General features: G+C 42.1%; 2 protein-coding genes across 10 annotated transcripts in view; one reads left to right on the forward strand and one right to left on the reverse strand.

Moving 5' to 3' along the window:
• Window positions 1-15707, forward strand: part of frg1 (FSHD region gene 1) — a 436830-nt gene that overhangs the window by 215539 nt on the left and 205584 nt on the right. The gene's annotated exons all lie outside the window — the stretch shown is intronic.
• fat1a (FAT atypical cadherin 1a) overlaps window positions 1-15707 on the reverse strand; it is an 85069-nt gene that overhangs the window by 28376 nt on the left and 40986 nt on the right. For 7 of the 9 annotated variants that reach the window (XR_009788129.1, XR_009788130.1, XM_061770508.1 and 4 more), the window contains exons 5-10: window positions 14839-15174; window positions 12898-13114; window positions 12283-12351; window positions 9901-10040; window positions 2388-2663; window positions 1410-1620 (exon numbers count right to left, since the gene is read on the reverse strand). Coding sequence is in view for 7 of the 9 variants with exons in the window: in XM_061770508.1 (XP_061626492.1) it covers window positions 1410-1620; window positions 2388-2663; window positions 9901-10040; window positions 12283-12351; window positions 12898-13114; window positions 14839-15174 (1249 nt within the window). In the remaining 2 variants the exon portion in view is untranslated. The remainder of the gene's footprint in view (window positions 1-1409; window positions 1621-2387; window positions 2664-9900; window positions 10041-12282; window positions 12352-12897; window positions 13115-14838; window positions 15175-15707) is intronic. The other 2 variants (XM_061770510.1, XM_061770511.1) reach the window with 1 other exon arrangement.

The following is a 15707-nucleotide window of genomic DNA, read 5'->3' on the forward strand; positions in this document are numbered from 1 at the left end:
AGCGACTCTGTCCCCGGCTCCTAACGTCACTCACTAAGCCACAACCACACCAATACTAGTACTTACAGTAAGTACACTTAATAAATAAATACACTTTATTCCTGTACCTTGTCTTTTTTTATGTTCTTATACCATCCATCCATCCATTTTCTGTCGCGCTTCTCCTCACGCGGGTCGCGGGCGTGCCGGAGCCTATCCCAGCTACCATCGGGCAGGAGGCGGGGTACACCCCGAACTGGTTGCCGGCCAATCGCAGGGCACACACAAACAAACAACCATTCGCGCTCACATTCACACCTACGGGCAATTTAGAGTCTTCAACTAACCTACCATGCATGTTTTTGGGATGTGGGAGGAAAGCGGAGTGCCCGGAGAAAAGCCACGCAGGCACGGGGAGAACACGCAAACTCCACACAGGCGGGGCCGGGGATTGAACCCCGGTCCTCAGAACTGTGAGGCAGACGCTCTAACGCCTTGTTCTCATACCATAAAGTGTTATTTTTCTATATTAAAATCAACAAAAAATGTGCCATTTTGGGGGGGCCTGGAATGGATTAATGGCATTTGAATTCATTTATCATGGGTACATTTTATTTCATACTCGAGTAAATTGAGTTACGAGCTTGGTCACGGAACGAATTAAACTCGTAAGTTAAGGTACCACTGTATAGGTCATTCTTCACAATCCATTAAAACAAAAGCCCTGTGTTATGAAGCTTAGTAGAGCAGGAAAAATGCAGGAAATTCTGGGGGTTGATCAGCTGGCTGACATATTTGGAAACTCCAGACAAAGCCCTTGCCGTTGTCCCAAGTAGTCCATTCATGAAAAACATCCAGTAGGCTGACTCATGACTTCATTAGCAGGACATTACTGAAAGCTTTCTTTCGTTTGAATGCCTGAAAAGTTGGACAATTTGTAGTTTATTACCAAAATGTTGGTTACAGAAAAACAAAAAAAGAGAACATATCTGCGCAAGTCGCTTGACCCCATTTTAGCCAGAATGAAAGGTTTGGCTCGGTTCTGCGTCTGAGCTTGATGATGCCAGTTGAGTGCAGTTTTACTTTTGTAGGCTGCTACTGTGATCCAGCAACTTTTTGTGAACAACAGGTTTTCTGTTTTGGATGTTTGACAAGAGTAAAAATGCAGACTGCTACGTTAGCATCCCACATCCAACGAGCTAGCTATCTTTGTGATCACGTGGTAGCTTGTTTATGTATGTGTACGTTAACGTTAATGAGCAGACATTGACTTTGAGCTCAATCTTGTGTCTTTGACGGTGTTGTGAGAGTTAAGACGTAGACCGATATGTTAGCTTCTCATGCTAGCCAGCTTGCTTGTCACGTGGGATCAACTGGTAGAGTTTTGAATGTGTCAATATAACACGTAGGAGCGACTTTCAGGACCGTACCTGACTCGACGCTGTAGATGAGCTCAGCGTTGCGGCCCTTGTCTTTGTCCAGAGCTGTGACCTGCAGCACCGCCGAACCAACGGCGGCGGATTCGAACACACGGCCAGAGTAGGGCGTGCCAACAAACCATGGCGCATTGTCATTGGCGTCCTCCACATTGACAACCACCCGCACCAGGTTGCGTTTCACTGGGATGTCCTGGTCGCGTACCTTGGAATGTACATCGAATAATACAAATGAATAGTGAAATATAAAAATAGTAATTATATTTTGGGTTGTCAATATTTTCTTTTTATTATTGAATGATTGCATCACAAAGTGTGGCTTCTCCTTACAAGCTCAGGTAGTTCCTTCATTGACCAAGTATCCGTTGGTCAACCAAGTAAAATATTTATACACACTGTTTCAATTGAATTATAGTTAAATTATGAATGCCCTTTACAAGTTGAATTGTGTGTATATATATATATATATATATATATATATATATACACAAACAAACATACATACAATTTTAAATGTAACTTCTTTCTGAACATTTTGCCCGAGGAAGTGGCTTTGATGTTTTGATGTTTCGAAATAAACAGATCTGACAATCAGGACAGAAGTTACCAGAATCCTTTAGAATTGTGCAAAATGTCATTTCCTCAAAAGTGCAAGGAATATGAATAATTTATCGTGTAACAACCAAAATAGTCAATATTTCTCAAAAACCGTAACTTTTAAAAGTCTCCTTGATGCTTTCTCGGGAGTGGCATTTCCTATCTTTAAAATTAGCCAGGATACTAATATTCTGATATTCCATAGAAACACTTCCCGCTACACACCCATTTTTGACGGACAGGTCTATATCTAGGCTTTAGAATTGGGCTAGGAAATAACAGGCTCTTTTAGAATGGTACAAAACGTTGGTCAATGAGTCAGGCTACTCGAAGGTATGCCTTGCTATACCCGCAAACGCCACCATATACACTTACCATAACCGTGAGGATGTGGCTGTGCACGGTCTCGTGATCCAGCGGTTCGACGGTGTACAGCGTTCCCGTCCCCGGGTCCAACTTGAACTTCTTGAGGCTGAAGGGGTCGGTACTGCTCAGTAGGGTGAAGGTCAACTTGTTTTTCTCGTCCTGGTCGGCGGCGTCCACGCGGAGCACTTCGCTGCCCACTGCCACGTCTTCAGGCACGCTCACTTCATACTTGGCACGGTCAAATTGAGGGCGGTGGTTGTTGGTATCGATGACGCGGATGAGCACCTGCCGGGGAGAACAAGGAAGACCGGGTTTTTGTTATTTGTGGTTCTGCGCAATGAATCATGAAGCTAAGGCTTGAATTTGATGTACCAGAATGAATTGAATTCCATATATCGCGGTGGTGTGCAGCAGTTTTTATTACTATTACCATGCTCTCACGTCCACGACAATAGTAATATCTCATTTGAAGATTCAAAAGGGCATTTTATTTGTTCTGCTGAGCGATCATAACATGAATTTGATTTAAAAAATATGTCAAATTATACAACTTAAACTAGGCGGCACGGTGGGTGACTGGTTAGAGCGTCTGCCTCAGAGTGCTGAGGACCGGGGTTCAATCGCCGGCCCCGCCCGTGTGGAGTTTGCATGTTCTCCCCGTGCCTGCGTGGCTTTTACAACGAAAAGACATACTGTCGTAACATTATTTCCAACTGGAATGGAAAAGTGTATTCATTTTGGAAGACGATATGCCTCATATGCAAATACTGTGCACATCTATAAACAAACGACATTTAATGGCAATAAGCACAAGAAACCACACAGAGGGATAGTTGATTTCAATGAGTGTGATGGCGCACACCTTGTTCGATAGCTTTAAAAACAACGGAATTAAAGCAAGGCTTGAAATTGTGCATAAAACCTCAGCGATAAAAGTTACTTCCAACCCAAACAATTCTGTGCCCGTCTGAACAAATTAGTAAGAGAATTTGTCCGTAGATTTGTGGAGGCACAAAGCAGGAGTCAAAGTTGGTTTTGTATCAAACCCAATTTCTACAACATTGACGGAAGAGCTGTCAGAGAAAATATTCACATTAGCGTGGACATGGAGATGATTGAAATTCAAAGTAATGTTGAATTGAATACAAGCGCTAAAGGCGAAGACTTCTGGTCACTTGCAAGTGGAGATCAATGTCCACTGATTGGGTCATTTGTGTTATTTTATGATTACATTTGAGCACGTTTCTGAATACACTTGAAATAGCAATAGCGCTATTTCATGCCCTTATTTGACAATGGAATTTATGTTTACATTTTATTTACACATTTGAGAAATTGTCATATTTTTACTCAGGTTATTGTGCATTGCAGAGCAGATACCAAAAGCAGTCCCCGTTGGATATTTGATTGAATTCGTTTTAATGTTCATTCCAACATATTGGCATTTGTCAGCGATTTTTTCAAACTCAGAGTCATACGACTAAACTTTGTATGTAAGCATTGGTCCTGTCAAAAGTGCAAAAATAAATGACAGAACAGGGCTATGCGTGTTTTTCAGGAGAATCTCGGCTTACATTCTGAAAAAAAGTCATCTCGGACTTGAAAAGGTTGGTTACCACTCCCTCAATTGTTATGTTTTCATATCAAATATCAACAATTGACAATAGTATATTACGTGTGTGCTGTCTTCAAACAACAATGCGATACATTGTGATATTATGACCTTATGATTATTGTTTAACTATGTCAAAATGACAGATAGGAAAAGGGCAATTTGAACAGCAAAGCCTGGGGTACATGTTGCATCGTACAAATATTTGCACAATGTGTTTCTGATTTAAAAAAAAAAAAAAAAGAACAAACGTGGAGATCTACGCTTTTCATTGGACAGCGACGATGCGTTTGAATTGGATGAAAAGACGAACAATTTTCCTTCAAAAGTCCTTCTCGAAAGTCAAACCTGTGACCCAAATGTTCATGCACGTTCCTTTCTGCCTTTGATCAGCTTTTGTGTACTCCCAACATCATCCACCAAGCTGTAAAATTCCACCGGGAGGGTGTTTTATCAACACCAGCCACTCGTCTGCTGGACTTCCGACAGAGGATTACGAAGAGCTGCTGGAATGCCATCTCCGCTTCCCAGTGAGCGGCAAGGGGGCTTCTAGCGTTGCCAAACATGGGGAACAAAGGGATCAGGCCCGATTAGACACCTGCATACCAGACACCAGGGGGTGATATCCCTTAAGGAGGTGAAGGAAAAGGAAAACAAATCAAAAGCATGCAGCTCCACTCGAAAGCAGACAACGAGCGACTGGTCGTAATACCGTTTGCTGAGCACGACGACACACGCATATGGGCTCAACCCGAGAGCAGCGATAGCATGCCGTGATGCTGGCAACGCGGCTGAGGCATCGGCCGTGGTGGTGTCGAGTGTCAAGGGCAGCTACTGCCGCTCATCAATAAGTGCCATGCAATATGAAGCATTTGCGCCATGCTCCGCCCACACGCAATGAAGAAATCGCAAATCCCTCGCTGTTGCCCATCTGTCTAGTATACGTGGTCCAAATTTGATTGCAACCAACGAAATCTGGAAGATGAGTTGTCTTGAAAGGACTCGGGTAAAATTATAGTCAAATGTCAGCTTCGAACCCATCAGGAGACATACATTTTTGAGACTTTTTTTTGTGGCTCTACTCATGATCAACACGAAATTTCATGTCAAATAACCCTGGCTTTGGAGGCACTTACAACTAAAATGGCAGACTTCCTGAAGCCTTTTTGTGGGTCTATTCATAATAAACATCCATCCTTCCATTTTCTGAGCCGCTTCTCCTCACGAGGGTCGCGGGCGTGCCGGAGCCTATCCCAGCTGTCATCGGGCAGGAGGCGGGGTATTATACGCAGGGCACATACGAACAAACAACCAGTCGCACTCGCAGTCACACCTACGGGCAATTTAGAGTCTTCAATTAACGCATGTTTTTGGGATGTGGGAGGAAAGCGGAGTGCCCGGACAAAAAAACCCACGCAGGCACGGGGAGAACGTGCAAACTCCACACAGGCGGGGGCCGGGGATTGAACCCGGGTCCTCAGAACTGTGAGGCTGACGCTTTAACCAGTCGTCCACCGTGCCGCCGTAATAAAGATGTCTACCAAATTTCAGGCTTTGTAGGCGAATTATATTGAAAACTGGTGCTACTGTGCCACCATGGCAACTTTTGACCCAAAATGGCAGAATTTCCCACTTCTTTTTAGGCATGAATTGTTGAGACTTTTGTGGGTCAACTCATAATAAGTCTACCAAATTCCATGTTGGTGAGTGAATCGGGCTTTGGGGGCTGAATTGTATTTGTATTGAAAACGAGACAACATGGTAACTTTGGCGAGTTCCTGTGTCTTTGAGATGTTTTGTGGATCTACTCGTGATAGACATGCATAACCAATTTCATGTTGCTGAGTGATCCTAGCTTGGGGGCGGAATTATATTTAAAGGTTTGAATGGTGCTACGGTGCCAACATGGCAACTTCCAACCAAAATCAAAGACTGTGTCTTTTGGGGCATGGATTCTGGAGACTTTTTTGTGGGTCCACTCATGATAGTCATGGCTGCTACATTTCATGTCGCTAACTGAAACTGGCTGTATTTCAAAGATTTGGGGGAAGCGACCAGGCCAAAATATCCAAACGGCGGACTTCCGGTCTGTTTTCAGACAGGCATAGCTTTCCTGGCACGTTTTTGTGGGTCTACTCATGTTACACATACCCATGTCATCTTGCTAAATGGAACAAGCACTGGCGGCTGATTAAAAAAAGAAGAAGAAGAAGAATCTTAAAATAAAATGGAAGCCTTTCTGCGTCTTGTTGTGGGTCTACTCATGATAAACATGCCTACTATATGTCGCTAAGCGAAACAAGCTTCAGGGGCTGAATTTCTTAAAACTCCAGCGTGTGCTCTGAAGCAAATTTTGGGAAGTTTCGTGTTTTACAAAGAGTCAAGAGTCTAAAAAGGCCGCTTCAAAACAAAATGGCAGACTTCCTATGTCTTTTTGAGACTTTCTGCTGTGTCCAATTATGATACGCATGCCTATCAAACTGGCCTCCGGGCCCGAATTTTGGAAAACCTCCAGACGGTGGGCTACCAAGCCTCTTCCTTCGGGGGCCTTGCGCATCATACTCTCTTGCCCAAAAGAGGCACTCAGGAATGGGGCCTCTGTTGCATGGTTGCGTCCTTAAGCAGCCATTCCAGGCATGTCTTCTCATGTCAGGCCAGGCGTCATAAAGCAGCAGATCCCTGATGTCTCACAACACACGCAAACACACACACACACACATTGAGGTGTGCTTCAAGTGACCCAATTACCATTTGGCTGGAATATGTTGCCGTGCGGAATAATCACTTCAATCGCTACGAAACAGACGTCATTGAAGAGGCTACGCGTCATCACAAAACGACTACATGGTAGACAACAACGCAAATGCTAAGCTTCTTCTGTCGTGTGTGTGTGTGTGTGTGTGTGCGTGCGTGTGCGCAGCCTCCTCCAGGGAACGCTGTGCAGAGGCGTGACTGTGACTGTGTCCACATATGACAGATGGTGCCAAACGGAAAGACAGGTAGTGGAAAAAAAAGAAGCTGTGAGGGTGAAATGACAAGGACGGAGGTGGAAAAAAGAGCTAAAATTTAGAAAACGGATGCTTAAGTGAGAAATATGCAAAAGCGAAATGGGTGAGACTAATAACACTGTAAAAACAGCCAGAAATTGTAAAAGTGTTATAGCACGTTCGTGTGACTTTTCCTTCAAAATAGTACTGAGGCTGTCCTCAGTCACGTCCGCTTTTCTCTCCATATAAGCAGCGTGTCGGCAGGAAATGCTCCCAGTCGGTCAAGCGCAGCGCTCATTAAGGTCACGCAACAACATTTACAGATTTTGGAACTCAGTGCACACATAAGGCGCGCCGCTCCACATTATAAGGCGCCCCGTCCATTTTGGAGAAAATCTAAGACTTTTTAAGTGCGCCTTACGGTCGGGAAAATACGCTAACTTTAAACACGGCAAAGAAACATGGATTCGTGTGATGAAGTAACCTTTTGTGGCGCATTGGGGAGGGGGGGGGGGCATTATTCGTGCTGGTCGCCCCCCAACTGGGCCCGGCTTTGGAAGGACCGAGCCCCCCCCGCCGGGTGGCAGGTTGTAGGCACTGGCACTGGGCACGCATGCATGTTCCCAAAACAGGATTACCAGCGCACTACAAACACTACCTCCTCTCTTCCCGTCATGTAATGGAAAGATCTCTGTGTATATAGGAAAGGATATTTGTCCAAAAAAGTGAAGAAAGCGAGTGAAAATAGGCCAGCATGACTTGCGGCGGAAGCTTCCACATGACTTTCGTTGAGTATGAGATAACGGATCGGAATTTTTCACGAGGTCGCCTTCGCAATGCGTGTGATCAAGCCCATCTAATTTGTAGACAAACTCAGCAAGACTTCAAGATAAACACAACTACATGTCGTCCCCAGACAATCAAATTTGCATCAATGACATGATTTGGCCGTGGGCTTGATGAATTTGCTGTACATAGAAATCTTCAAGGAAAACCATAAGAGTGAAACTTGAAGTCAATTCAGTCAACGTTTAAGAAAATGACAAAGGAATTTCACTCACTTACCTTCAAATCATCACGAAACGATCTGAATTCTAGAAATAGATTTGTTGTTTTTGTCTGTTTATGATGTTTGTTTGGAAAGTGATGCTTTAAAAGAAGAACATGTCCATTTGTCTCGTAGAAACGGACATTTTACATATTTAGCTTTACTTTTTGAAAGAAATGATCTGAATTGAAGTTAAAAACAGAATGTAGAAGTATACTACTGAAAGCGTGTTGCTTTTCTCTATGTATGTTGTTTGCATGAACTGAAAGTTGCTTGTAAAGAAGAAAACATCTCATCTGTTAAAAACGTTCACAGATCACTCGCTAACCTTTCATTTGTTAAGGAATCAATCTCAATGAAAATGATAGTTTCAAGGGAGAACAGTAAAGATTTGGATGTAGTTATGATGTTTGTGGTCACTAAATGATGAAATTCTTAGCAAGGAAAATGATAATAATTCAAGTTTAAGTAGTATCAGTCATGAACTAACGCTTGAAAGCCAGAAAACAGTTTTAAAGGTGAAAACTGATTTTAAAAATATAACAAAGGGAGTTGTTTTTGTCTCTCGGTGGTGTTCAGTAAATGGTGCTTGAAAGGAAGAAAAGATCAAATTTGCTGTTAAAAATGTACATGTAAATAATTACCTCTATTTACTCCAGGAAGTTATAAGAACCGAAGTAAACAAAAAAATGTTGAGTCAATTATGCCTGTAAAGTCTCTTATAAAATGGTCAAATCTCACTCGCTTGCCTCTAATTCCTCCCGGCAATGACGAGATTCCAGTTAAACTTCACCTTTGAGAAGAACAAATTCATGTCTGTTGCCGGGCCTTTTAAGTAAGTAGCAGAAGAAGAAAAAAAAAAGTGGCGGACTAAATAAAATGACGCGCAGCGGATAAGATCGGGCGGCTCGGCTCGGCTCGGCTTCGACCGAGGCAGCGGCGGCGGCGGCGGCGGCGGCGGCAGCGGCAGCGTGATGATGAAAGGCCGCATTCATAGCAAGAGACAACAAACGAATTCTTTCGCAGCCGAGGACAAAGGAGGGCAAAGGCCCCAAAAAACTAGCATGTCGCTACAATACGAAATCTCACCGACAAGGCGTGACCGTGAGAACGGCAACTGAAGTAAAATAGACACTTTGGTACAAGAAAACGACAACCACACAACAACAATTTTAAAAAAAAGGAACTTATTGCCCAGAGCGGTGCTCAATGGTGTTTACAACATTTTCTCCCCTCATTTCCTAATTCTCTAAAACTCAATCAAAATGCTTTGCGTTTAGTTCAGGCAACTGTGCAAAATTGGGCTAATTAATAAAATAATGACAACCATGCAACAACAAAAAGAACTCGTAGCCAAAAGCAGTCCTAATCAAAGGCAAACGTCGTCATTGTATGTCGTTGTTGTATGATTAACAACAGTTACTGACTTATATGCTTATTAACTCTGCTCAAATGTTGTCCTAAGCATTACCTGCACACCGAAGGTGTTACGATTGTTACGAAATTCTAACTGCTGGAACAGATTCATTCTATTTCCATTACTTCTCAAATTTCAGGAATTTCTTTTTTCTTTCATTGGCGCAGTGTGCCAATTAGCGCATTGAAAACATTGGCAGGCTTCATTACTGCAAGTCGAGTTTCACAAAATGGAGCTGTGAAATCAAAATCAACAAACAAACTCATCACCCAGATTTTAACTGGGTGATCAGGCAAACTTTATTATCTATGAACGTGTAAAACCGAATTACCTATGCGCTAGACAAATCTAATTACCTGAGACAACTGATTATGACTCTTTTGGTGGTCAGGTCACGTAGAGATAAAAAAATCTAAATAGAGATCCTCCATCCCTTTCCTAGCCCATGCTTCCGCTACCTGTGTGCTAACGGTTCTGGTCCCATCAGTGGCCTCCACCGTCAGATTGTAGTCGGGCTTCTGCTCGGCATCCAGCGGCCTCGCCACAATAATGGTTCCGCTGGCCTTGCCCACGTCGAAACGGTTGTCGTAGTTTCCACCTGGACGAAGGACGAGAAACACCAGTCACAGCGAGAAAGAGGGGGCCAACAAATGATGACTCTCGTGGATGGAAGAATGAACCATGTGTTGTTTGTATACACACGCACACGCACGCACACACACATAACACTCAAAGGGAAGATAAATTAAGGGTGGGAGGTGATGTTTACACGTTTTGCACTTAAAACGGGCACAAAAGTGTTGTTTTGGACGGTTGTTTACATGACAACGGCATTTGGTCGGCCAAAAATGTAAAAAGATGGGATACATGCTTTTCGATTTGTCTGTACAGATCATTCAGTGCCGCAGAGTTTCCGCAAGGAACAGGAAATGTAACTTTATGGCACAAGCAAATAGAGTGAAGCTTTTAGCCTCTGGATAAGTGGACATCGCGACTAGCAATACGCTTTTGGCAGTACGTCAAACTCGATAACTTGTGCAAAATCCAAGTCAGACGTTACCGTATCTCACAAAAAGAACACCGCTGTTGCAGAAAAACAACAATAATTGAATTAGGTTATACAGAATATGCCACTAAAGTCACATTCAAATCAATAGTAATACAGTCATGACTTGATAAATAGAAACAAATAAATGCCACAACATCCGCCTACCTCTCAAAACTATTTCCTAAAAAAACAAAACAATTTAAGCTGTATTTTGAAATACTTTTTTCATTGTTCAGTTCCTGAAACAAAGACAAACTATGAATCTCAAGTCGCATCAATTTCTCGGAAGAAGACTTTGCGTGGCACTAAATAGAAAATAGTCAACATTAATGTCATGAGGCTATACAAAATACGCTTCTAGAGTTCCATAACAATTGAAAAAAGTCGGACTGTTATGCAAGAAATTTTGCATATCTGTTTGTTTCCAAAAAAGAAGACAAACCATTGATGTTGCACTTTCCTAAAAAGAAAACATTCCGGTTCTCCCGGAATTGTTCAAATTTAAAAATCTCGGTTCCCAGTTTCGATGCCTACAGTCTTGCCGACCAAGAAGAAGAAAGTGCCGAAAACCAATGAAGAACAACGCACACGAAGACGTGGCAGCGAACATAAGTGTGTCTTTACTTTGGTCAAATCCATTACCAGTCGCCTCAGTGCAACACTTGGAAAAAGAAGATTATATTGTGCAAAGGAGGCTTTCGCAATGTATAGAAGTCTGACGTGCTCCTTCCCGCTCTGAGCCTCAGCCGTCACCGCGTGGAACTTCAGTCAAGTCAAATTGGGTGAGTGAGACAATAAAATACGTCAATGCCAACATTGAGGCAGCTAACAAGTTCAACGCCGGGTTGCACTTTTGCACTCGTGGATTTTAACGTTTATTTTAGTCTTCAAACCAACGTAGGAGCCGACGACAGGAAAAAAAAAGCTTAACATTGAGCTAAAACTTCACCAAAGGTCAAACGAGCAACTTCACATCATAAGGAATCGGAACAAAATCCACATAAACATTGTCTCATAGTATCACAAACACTAACCTTGTGCCTCATCAGTGGGTAAGTAAAGGAATCAACGTTTTATAGTATTTGGTTCCATTTATGACTCTTTTTCTTGCAGTCTAGGTTTACTTTCGCTTTCAAAATTCACCGGTGTCGTGTGAAGTTACTTTGCGTGCCAAAATCCTGAGTTCCGGTGCGTACCCTTCAAAATAAAAGGCTACAAGCTTAAAACAAAAAGTCAAGTTCAAATGTGCACATATAAACCATTTGACATGATAAAACAGTCACAAATAACTATTTTAGCAACGCTGTAATCGATGAATATTAAGTCAATTGGGTTTGTTCCACAAACATTGCCTTTTAGTTCATAGGTTTGATATTGATACTGGTTAGAAAGAACACCGAGTCAAATGAGAAATAAGACAACGGATGTTCATAATTTGGACATCCTTTATTTAAACCACGCAAAGAATTTTGATCCTGCCCCCTAAAAGAATCGGAATCGAGAATCGTTTGGAACTGGAATCGTAACGAGGTACCGGAATCATGCAGTATTAGTGTTTCATTACAAAGAGACAGGTCTGGCATGCACATTTGTTTTCTGTCATCTGTTGTCATGTAAACGCGGCCAAGATAATGGCAACATAAGACACTCAATACAACAGAAAAGGGGATAATAGCAAACAGTCGTACATCACATGAAAAACTGAAAGGACGTTCAAATCAAATCAAGGTAGTGGGCAAAAATGAGGCACAATACGACACTGAGCATATACGCCGCCATTGCCAGCAGCTACCTTCTGCTGTACAGTTGTGGTCACAAGCCATCTGAAGGACGTAAAACATCTCAGTGTCCTCTATGCCGCCTTGGAAGCATAACAATGGACCAGACAGCAAAGAAAGAAAGAACGGGATAGTAGATGAGGAGCACAAGAAGAGAGAGGGAAAAGAAGAAAGTATCAAGAAAGTTCAATCTAACCTGGTTTTAGAGGTTAGAAAATGGAACAAGTTCGCGTTACAGTCAACAAATGTACGAGTTATTTCCTACATTTCAAAGCCACATGCCACCTTCAGGCTCACGGCAGTTGTCAGGTGACATTTCCGAATGAACATAAAATGCACTATAAACTTGAAAGGTGAACTTAATTTGACTCTCTCAAAACTTCTGAAATTGAAACTGTTCAATTTTTCAGTACTACCTGTTCTCTAACAAGGACAAAATTCACATTGAGCCCCCAAATTTCAAAGGACGTCCACTTCTGTGCCTTTCTGTGACTCTTCCAGTCACTCTGTAGCTCTGTTGCAACCCACTGATGTCACTGAATGGACCAATAAGTAGAATAGCCTCAACCTTTTTAAGAGTAGTCTACAGGTATTACGGCACAACAAAAATGTTCCGGATTGGGAGGCACCTGTGATCTCGAACCACACAGGAACGTCCGACGACTCGGTGGCCACGACCCCCACCATGTGCGCCACGGGGTCACTCTCCATCACAGAGAAGGAGAAGGGCGACTCCTCGAAGACCAGCGGGGCGGCGTCCTCCGGTACCTCCGGCTTGGGGATCCACTCGATGTGGAGGCGACACGTCGACGACTTCTGCGGGCGCCCATTGTCCACTGCTTTGATCTGATAGTTAGGTAATGATAGTGTATTAGCTTCTTTATTTTATTGTTTTGATTTGTTATAGTGGTTAACTTAAATTTAAGATAGACTGTTTCATTTTTACAGTCATTAGCATTTTTAAGATAACAGTATTGTTTTTATGTTTTATGTTAACATTTTTCAAGGAGACTGCTGTAGACAGAGATATTTTTTTTCAAGATAAATAATTTCCAAACTTTTGCCACCTTTAATGTGACCTAAAACCTATCGAAAAATTAAAGGGGAAAAAAACTACTGAGATCATGTTGCAAGTGTGCACACCCTCTTAACGGGGGATGTGGCTATGTTCAGAATGAACCAATCACATTCAAACTCCTGTTAATTGGGCGTCAGCACTCACCTGCCACCATTTAAAGTGCCACTGATTAACCTCAAATAAAGTTCAGATGTTCTAGTTGGCTTTTGCTGACACTGTTTTGCTTTCTAGTAGAAGCCTGGATGTTTACTGTTTTATTGTTTTTACAGTGGTTAATTTCTTATGTTTCATAGCTGTCAACTTCTTGTTCTTTGTTTTTACATTGTTAACTTCAATGAGATCGTAGTTCTTTAGGGTAGACAGTTTTTTGTGTTTAGGTTATTATAGTGAAAAACTATGCTTTTATACTTATACTTTTTTAGGGGTTAACATTTCTAAGGTAGAATTTTTACAGAGGTTAAGTTCTTTAAGGTAAACCATTCTGTTGTTTTTACGTTTTCTGATGGTTAACTTCTTTAAGGTAAACTTTCTTTTGGTTTTTAAGATATACAAACCCCAATTCCAATGAAGCTGGGACATAGTGTAAACAAATAAAAACAGAATACAATGATTTGCAAATCCTTTTCAACCTATATTCAATTGAATATATTTAATGTTCAGACTGACTATTTATTTTTGCAAATATTCACTCATTTTGAATTTGATGCCTACAGTCTCCCGAGTAACAATTATACACAGTATATAGATGTGGACATTACACTACAGTATTGTACCTAAGGCTGTGAAAAACAATTTAGTAACTCTGCTAATTCGACCCCAAAAATTGGTCAAGGCAGAAATTGTATATTTGCGCCGCCCAGAACCTATTTGCACTGCCTGGAACCATTTGGCCACTGCCCATGTTTACCTCACAGACATTTGTTGCAGACAGACGCACTGTTGGGCTGGTGAAAAACATAGCCAAAAACAACAGAAGAGCATCTGTAAGTGATTTGTAAGACAAAACTAGATGTATAACATGATGTATGAGTCCGCTGAATAGTAGTTAGTTTTTTTGTTTTGTTTTTGCAAACCGTTTCGCAAAGCCTAATTTTGTTGTCTCAAATTGTGTACAGAATGTATACCATATATTTAGTACCAACATATGCAGTTTAATGATAGATGTCCAGTCCTCAGTATAAAATGCATGTTAGTAGTAAAAAAAAAATAAAAAAAAAGAATTGGGGTGGGGAGTGTGGGAACTGACTCGAGTACGCTACGAAATATCTATAGGAAAATGTATTCTAAAAAGATTTGATAATGACAGCCCTATTTGTAACGACTGTATATGGAAGACACAGAGGTAGTGATCGACATAGTGATATATATTCTTTGTCTTATGGAGAAAGGAACGCAGGAAGAAGATTGACAGCTATGACGGTCTTTCGTGTCCCATATCCCCCTGAGAGACTCTTACGGTGAGGGCATCTGTCGCAGACGTTCACAAACTCACCGTGAGGATGTCGTACTCCCCCGCAGACGAGAACTTCTTGGACGACACAGCTCCTGTCTTGGGTTCGATGAAGAACTTTCCATGCTCGTCGCCTTCCTCGACGCTGTACGAGATCTCGGCGTTGGTGCCATAGTCACGGTCGGAGGCAATGACCCGATACACCGGGTCCCTCCGGGCGGAGGCCCGCTCTTTCTCCGGGGTCCGCTCGCGCTCAGGAAGCTTGATCTTGTAGATCTTCTCCAGGAACAGCGGACGGTTGTCATTCTCATCCAGCACGCGCACAATGACACGCACTGTGGTGGATTTAGCCGGAACACCATGGTCAGAAATGGTGACCTGTGGGGGAAAAAAATAATCGGAATATCACACCAAACTTTCATAACTGTGATGGTTTTGGGAGCATTTATGTTGAAGACGCAGAAAATTTCATACCAAACTGAATCGTATGACTTAGTGGAAACAAGGCACATGTTATCTAGCGACTTACTACGAATTGACAGATGTTCTATTTTGATTCTAGAATGGACGGTACCATTTACGCCATTGCTGACTACTTCCTGGTTCATGACATATGGATGGATGGTTTAGTTTTGGCTCTGGTGTGGACAGTACCATTCACACCACAGTGGAAAAAAAATAAAATTTGTGTTAAAAATGCATGGGTAATTCCATAATTTCACAAAAATGGGTGATGTACTGCTTTGGTATAGGCTTCTTCCTGGATCATGTAGAACGATGCATGGATGGATGGATGGTTCCATTTTGGCTTTGGAGTGGACTGTACCATTCAAACCAACCAACACAATCAATGGTGAAAAATTAAAAACAAAAAACAAATTTGCTACAAAAATGTATGGTTCATTGCTCCA

The sequence above is a fragment of the Phyllopteryx taeniolatus genome, chromosome 4 (genome assembly GCF_024500385.1).
Source record: "Phyllopteryx taeniolatus isolate TA_2022b chromosome 4, UOR_Ptae_1.2, whole genome shotgun sequence".
Lineage (NCBI taxonomy): Eukaryota > Metazoa > Chordata > Actinopteri > Syngnathiformes > Syngnathidae > Phyllopteryx > Phyllopteryx taeniolatus.